The sequence below is a fragment of the Aptenodytes forsteri genome, unplaced genomic scaffold, assembly GCF_000699145.1.
Source record: "Aptenodytes forsteri isolate BGI_AS27 unplaced genomic scaffold, ASM69914v1 Scaffold230, whole genome shotgun sequence".
NCBI lineage: Eukaryota > Metazoa > Chordata > Aves > Sphenisciformes > Spheniscidae > Aptenodytes > Aptenodytes forsteri.
In genome coordinates, this window is record NW_008795711.1 from 620,248 (window position 1) to 627,362 (window position 7,115).

At 61.5% G+C, this 7,115-nt stretch overlaps 1 protein-coding gene across 1 annotated transcript in view; it reads right to left on the reverse strand.

The window, feature by feature from the left end:
* RHBG (Rh family B glycoprotein) overlaps positions 1 to 4,335 on the reverse strand; it is a 94,729-nt gene extending 90,394 nt beyond the window's left edge. The window contains exons 1-8 of the mRNA XM_009283420.1: positions 4,155 to 4,335; positions 2,527 to 2,713; positions 1,952 to 2,102; positions 1,652 to 1,799; positions 1,164 to 1,330; positions 804 to 941; positions 493 to 626; positions 168 to 289 (exon numbers count right to left, since the gene is read on the reverse strand). Of these exons, the coding sequence (XP_009281695.1) occupies positions 168 to 289; positions 493 to 626; positions 804 to 941; positions 1,164 to 1,330; positions 1,652 to 1,799; positions 1,952 to 2,102; positions 2,527 to 2,713; positions 4,155 to 4,335 (1,228 nt within the window). The remainder of the gene's footprint in view (positions 1 to 167; positions 290 to 492; positions 627 to 803; positions 942 to 1,163; positions 1,331 to 1,651; positions 1,800 to 1,951; positions 2,103 to 2,526; positions 2,714 to 4,154) is intronic.
* Between the last annotated feature and the right edge of the window lie 2,780 nt (positions 4,336 to 7,115).

Sequence of the window (7,115 nt, forward strand, 5' to 3'; positions counted from 1 at the left end):
CAGCCCCGACCCCGGGGGGTTTGCGCAGCGCCGAGCACTGCCGGGCTCTGCCCGCCCCAGCTGATGGGGAGGGTCTGTTTTGGGGCTGCTCCTGGCTTTTCCCCCAAATCCATCAATTTCCCTGCCCCTCGCACCCTCCGTCCCGTCCCACCGGAGGCGAAACTCACCCGTGAGGCTGCCCCCGAGCGTGGCGAGCAGCAGGGTGACGGGCAGGGCGCAGAGCTGGCAGAGCACCTGGTCGGTGGCTGTCCGGCTGCCCTGGGCCACCAGTGGGAACACGAGCTCCAGCCTGCAAGCCGGAGCAGGGACGGGTTTTTGGGGAGCTTGTTCTCCCGGGCAGGGAAACGGGGGGCTCCGCTTATGGCTCTGGGTGATGTGCTATAAGGGGGTGCTGTAACAGAGGGTGCATGGAGCATCCCCGATTTCAGGGGTCGTGGTGGCCCCAGCTTGGTGCATGGAGTCACCGACACCCCTGATTCTGGCTCTTCTCACCTGCCACCATAAGCATCTGCAGTGGCCAGTGCCGTCAGCAGCATCCCCAGCAAGGCGCCCAGGATGCCCGGCAGCCCGTGGACGTTGTGAACCCCGCACGTGTCCTGGATTTTCAGCCTGGAGCACAGGACGGGCTGGGGAGAGCGTTAAGAGAGAGCCGGGGTTCGGACGGGGGGTGCTTGCCCAGGGAGGCTGCGCTGCGGCTCGGTGTTTGCAGGTTTGGGAGCTGCAGGTTGGCAATGCAGCCTCCCCCAAAGGGGGTGGTCCCCTGACCTGGGACTGGTGTCCTCAGCTGTCCCGAGGCGACTCACCGTGAGGAATCTGAAGCCAAGCGGGGGAATCAGACCGGCCAGAAACCCCACGATGAGGGCCCCGAAGGGGGTGACCAGCATCTCCCCAGCCATACCCATCACAGCCATGCCGGCCAAGGTGGCATCCTGGATCTGAACCTGATGGAGCAGGACATGGTTGGGGGAATTGGTTCCATGGAGGACATCAGCATGGGGCTGGGGGGGATTTGGGCTTCCTTGGGGATCAAACTGAGTCTTAATGAAACTAAGAAAGCCTCACAGGCATCCCCTTTTGCCCCAGGTGTATTCACGCTCGCTGTCCCTGTAGAATGGGACATGGACAGTGCATGAGACTTGGGTTTGTCCCAGGAGAGGACGTACCATCCGCAGGGTGCTCTCCTCGTAGAGGACAGGCGAGAGGACGAAGGTAGCCAGGGTGCTCGCCACCAGCGAGAAGTAGGTGTTGAGCACCGCCCAAGGCTCGGCATTGTCATGGACAGTGGTGGCTGAGGTGAAGCTGGGCCAGAAGATCCACAGGTAGATGGTTCCTGCGGGGAAGAGGAACAGGCAGGTTTTGATGTTGGGGTTGATCCCTCGTGGGAAAGAAACTTCTTGCTAGTGCCAAGAGATGCAAGTGGCCACAGCTTGCGGCGTGGGAGGGTCAGGTTGGACACGAGGAAAAGCGTTTTCCTGGAGAGGGTGGTGCAGCCCCAGGACAGGTCCCCAGGGAGGTGGAGGACCTCTGTCCTTGATGGTTTGCAGGACTCTGCTGGTCAAAGCCACAGCCGCACTGTCCTAATGACCTGTTGGTGATGGTCCTTCCACCACCATGTCTATGACTCTGGTGTTGTAGGATTCGAGCTCCGTACCAACCACAGCAAAGACATCTGGCTGGTGCCCCGTGTCCTGCTGCTCTTTCCTCTTGTCCATATGGGGCTGGTGCAAGATCCATGAAACCATCAAGCCAAAATAAGCACCAAAGGTGTGGACGGTCAAGGAGCCCCCGCTGTCGCTTACCTGGTCAGTACAGAAAAACACCGTGCAGGAAGGGGGGATATGGGATTTGTCTCTACAGACAAGGCAGGTCCTGACATGAGGAGCCTAAACCCTGGGGTGATGGGGTGACCCAGCTGATATAAATATGGTGGACCCCCCCATCGGTGACTCACCCCCATGAGACTGAGCAGGATGTATTCGTTGAGAGTGAAGAGGGTGACTCCCAGCAGGGTCAGCAGCAGCATCTGGACAGGGTTTACCCTGCCCAGAACAGCTCCGGTGGAGATCAGAATGGCTGCGGTGCAGAAGTCGGCGCTGACCATGCTGGGAAGGAGAGGGAAGGCATGGGGCTGGACCCGGTGCTGCCAGGGGGCGAGCGCAGGAGCTGGAGAGAGCAGGGTTGGGGGGGACGGGAGCTGAGCCTGCAGCCCGGACCCTGCGTCCCACCGCTCCTGCAAGCTGAATGGGCAGCCCGAGCCTTGTGATGCTGGTGACAAAGGGACAGCTGAGCTTGAGGCAGGCGGGGGCCAGTGCCAGTGTGCCCCCCTAAATGCCTGGCTGTAACGTTGGCAGTACTTACATGGCCCCTACTAGTGTGGTACTCAAATAACCCAGAAGCTTGGTCCTACTTGTCCTCATAATCCTCCTCCAAAGCAGAGCTGTGAGTTTTACAGAGGAGGGAGCCAGTGTGCCAGGGCTGGACCTGGGACGATCACGGCTGGGCAGCAGCAGCTCCCTCCTGCCTTACCTCTGAGCTCCCACATAAATTTTGCCATTCAGGAAGAAGTATGAAAACCCCTGGATCAGTATGGCCCACTGGATGGCGAAGGCCACGACGAGGATGCTGATGGCCACGCTGCCCGGTCCATAGCGGCCGAGGAAGGCCACCAGGAGCCCAAAGCCGAGGAGAGCTTGGAGGTGGACATCCCGGAAACCTGGTGGAGAAGAGGCAGAAGGATGGGTCTGGAGGCGTCGAGGGCAGGCAGCCACCTTCCTGCCTGCTGGTCCCCCCGAGGGGGCTCAGACACCCTCTGCTCTAACAGGTTTTGGGGAGCTGAAGGCTTCAGCTGATATAAATCAGCCTTGCTCCACCTACGTGTCTCTGGAACTGTGGTGGATCTGGCCTTGGATCTCTCTTGGAGATCTCCAGCGGAGAGCATGAGCGGTTGCTGCTTGTGCTAGTGACAGGTAAAGCCGTCCCTGCCTGACTTGGCCCCCACCACCCTTTGCAGTGGCTCCTGGCCACCTCGTTTGCAACCGCCCTGTGCAGATACCTCGGTACATGCACGTGGTTCACCCTGCAGCCCAGAAACCTCTTGGGGTGGCCGAGAGCCATCTGCACCCATTACACCAGCGCGAAGGTGGGTCTGAGATGTCAGCCACCCCCCCGAGATCTCTCTGCTGCCCCTGAAAACGTCACGTCCCGCTTCATGGGACAAGAGGACCAGAGGGGTGAACAGAAAAATGGGAACAGTCTGGTACCGTTTGGTGGCAAACCGGAGGAGGGGTGACTTGATTCTCGCTTGGGCTAAATGCACTTTGCACCCCTCGGCCGTGCCGACAGCTGTGTCCCATCCTTCCCCGTGTGCTGGAGCCGTGAGTCACCGCCTGCGCTGGGTGGGGTTACGTGGGCAGGCAAAACCGGGAGAACCTGCCTGCTGCCTGCTCCCTGCCAGGCAGCTCGGCTCGGCTCAGCTCCCCTCCCTCGGACAGGGCGCTCCGGAGGCTCCTTTCCAATCGCCTGCCTTGCCCTTGCCTCGGAAAAGCCGGGATCAGTCCCTCATCGCCCAGCCCAGGATGAGGTTTGCAGCGATGCCCGGCATGTGGGAGGATGCTCCCGGCGGGGCGGACCCCCAGCCCCGCCTTGGACGCTGTGGCAGCACCGAGGGAGCCGAATCCTCTGCGAAAGGGGCTCGTGCAAATCCCTTGGCACTGCAAAACCCAGCAGGTTGGTGGGAAGTTTCGCAGACCCCAAAGTGCCAGGAGCAGCTGCCATGCTCCCCCCTGGGGATGGGAGGACAATCCCAGTTTTATCACTGCGCCAAGTGATCCCCTCTGTGCTCCAGCTGCTGAACCGCATAGGTAGACCCAAATATCCCTGTTTTGGGCCTGGCTTTGTCCAAGCAGGTGGGAAATCCTTGCAGCGTGTCTGCTTTCCGCCCACTGACCCCTCCTTGGTGGGATGCACCGGTACCCCAACCCCGCGGTTTGATGTTCCCCCTCCTCTGTTTTACTCTGGAGTCCGATCCAGAGCTGGACGGTGTGACAGGCCTGCAGCCTGGACCGAGCATGGTGACATCCCGTGCCACCCCCTCAGCAGCGCCTGGGGACCAGGTAGAGCCGCTCTCTGCACCCACCCGGGGCGGGGGTACTCACGGGGGTGCTGAAAACCCGAGTCCTGGTTTCTCCAGCTGCAGTTCAGCTGCTGGGAGCAGGGGCCGGGGCTGCTCTCTGGGCTGTACCGGACAAAGACGGCGAAGAGGATGATGGTGAGGATTTGGAGAAGGAAGCACAGCCCGGAGAGCTGGAGCCTCGAGGCGGTGGTGTGCTCAGGCATGTTGCGGGGCAGCTGGGGCAGGCAAAACCCCCGAAACTGGGGAGACACGAGGAGAGACGCGCTGGGGCTGCAAACTCCGCCTGCCAGGGTGGCTGCCAGGTCCTGCCCTCTCCTCGGTGCTTCCCAAGGGCGGAAGAACCGGCCGGGAGTGGGATGGCGCTGCCAACGCGGAAACCCTGGGCTGACCGCTGCCCCGGCATGCCTCGGCACCCACGATGTGGTTTTGCCACATCGGGCGGCTCTGGCCACTGTGGCGGGGAAGCGTACGGGGCTTTCGGTGTCAGCGTCTGCCTCGGCTGGGTGCCGGAGGGTCGGGGTGGGATTTGGGATGGGGGAGGAGCCGTGGCCGGGGGACCCCCGAGGTTTCAGCTTTTCTGGAGGTTTGGCACGGAAGAAACGTGATGGTTTGGGGGGATCGGGTCAGACAGAGGAGATGGAGTGTGGTGCAGCAAGCACGGTGGGACTGACCCGCTGCAGAGGTGCTGGGCTCTGGCAGGCTCAGCAAAGCCAGGTTTAAATTCCCTGGTCAGTAGGAAAAATGATGGTTCAGGGAGGGCTTTGGTGAAGAGGTTACCTGTGGGGCTGTGTGGGGAGGAGGAGAAGCTAAGCCTTGAAAAACAAGGGCGAGGAGCAGAGTCAGAGGCTGCTGTTAGCAACCTGCGCCAGGAGACGGGGGCGGGGGGGGGGAGCTGGAACGCGAGGGTTTCCTTTGCTTTTCTTTGGCTGCTTCTGCTTTTGCAGGGAGGTGTTTGTAATGCACCGAGAGCGGGTACAAATCCCAAAAAGGGAGAGGAAGAGAAAAGGAGCCGAGAAGTAAAATACAGCGTGTGTTTGGGAAGTGACTCGGGTAACTCCTTTCCACAGCACCGGGCCAAATTATGATCTCAGATAAGCAGCATCGGGCTGGGGTCATGCCCTGACGCCAACGGGATGGGGAAGGGGAATGAGTCACTTTTGGAGGCCCCGGCAAGTGTCCTGCTTCGGGCTGCGGTTTTGTGAGAGCCGAGGGGTGTAGCTATTGCCTTCACTTGGGAAAAATGCAAGAAAACGACTCAGCTCGTTTGTGGTACCAGGAAACAGCATCCTCCAGCCAAGGAGCCCTGAACTGCCGCCCGGGGCCAGGCACTGCTGGGGCGGGTCAGGATCCACTTTTGCAGCCGTGGGCATGGGAAGGAGCAGGGACTGCGGTGGAGGGAGATCACGGGCACTCTCTGAACAGCCATGGACCCACAAAATAACTGTGGGGAGATGCCGGAGAGGAATGTGCAGCACTGCTGTGGTTTAGCCTTTCTCTGCGTGGGGGGAGCAAAGCTCTGGCCACTGTTTGCTCCTTAAAATGAGCCAAAGCACTGACCATTTTGAACTGGAAGAGCCTCGGAGGCTTCCAGTCCAGCCTGCTGGCATCTAAGTTAGGGCAGGTTATTGCATTAACCCCTCCGTACAAGAAGCCAAATTTGACCAGGGGCTGGGAGACGCAGGGAGCGGGCTCGGGCCAAGGGGCCTGGGAGCCAGCACATTCCCTGGTGCCGCTTCCCCCCAGGGAGGCTTGTTTTCTGTGCCGTGTGTGCCACGGCGAAGCCGGGATCACTGTGTCCTTTGGTGCCGGGGACAGACGCTGCTTGTCTTGTGTTTCCTTTGAGAAGAGCTTCCTCCACCCCTGGAGATGGACCCTGGGGGAGGGAGAAGATAAGGGAGCCCAGAACACAGCCCCATTGTGTGGCCTTGTTTTGCTCCCGGCAGCATCCCGGCCCCAAGGTGACGATGGGGAAGCCTCTCTGGTGCCTTTTCGCAGGGCAGGATAAGGCCGGTGGGATGCAAGAGCGGCGGGACCCCCCTCGCACAACACGCAGGAGCCCGAAAGTATGGGAGCAGCATCCTCCCATCGGAGACTTGATGGGGGGAGGCATAAAATTAACCATTGCCCTGATGTCTGTGGGAGCAGAGAGCACCGTCCCGGCACTGGGGGCCGATGCCGAGGGGAGGCTTTGCCGCCCCAAGGGGCTGCCGGAGCCCTGTGCGGTGCTGGCATTTTCCCTGAATTCCCCGACGTTGTGGCCTGCAAATAAAGGGATGTTTGTTAGCCGGGTGCGCTGTGTTTTGCCGAGCAGAACAATAAAAAGAAAGACGCTCACAATGGGAAATTGTGCTTCCTCCTCCCCGTGCGTTCCTCGGGGAGGTGTTGGGGGGAAAAAAAAGAGAAGAAAGCGGGAAGAGACAGCGACAGGGCAGGGAGCGAGGGCACGGCCGGCGCTCGCCGCTCCCGCGCCACCATGGGAGCAGGCGCCAAGGGACCACGGGGCCGCAGGGCTGCTGGGACACTGCCCGCCCCGGGACGGTGACAGGGCAGGGGCTGGCTGGGACCATCCGCTCGCCGCCTCCCGCGTCCCCGTGTCCCCTCTTCCCGGCAGCACCGCAACGCAGGTTTGACCTTTCCGGAGCCCTCGGCCCCACGATGGGGCGGCTGTGACGGAGACGGGACGCGGCGGGTGCGAGGGCAGGACGCGCACTGGAGGCATTGGATGGGAACGGTGGCTCCCCAAAGGACGCGGCTGGGGACGGTAAGAGGTGTGGGGTGCTGGGAAGGAGGGTTGGTGCATTCTGTTGGCTTGGTGTCCTGTCCCCTTTGCACAGTAAATTGGTGACCCCCCAGTGGAGCAGGGCCATCCCTTGGCCCTGTGGCATCCCCGGCAGCAAGCACTGCAGATGCCCCCTGCCACGTCCTCCGGTCCCCACCAAAGCCGGGGTACATCCCGCTGCACGTCCCTGACCCCTGCGCTCCC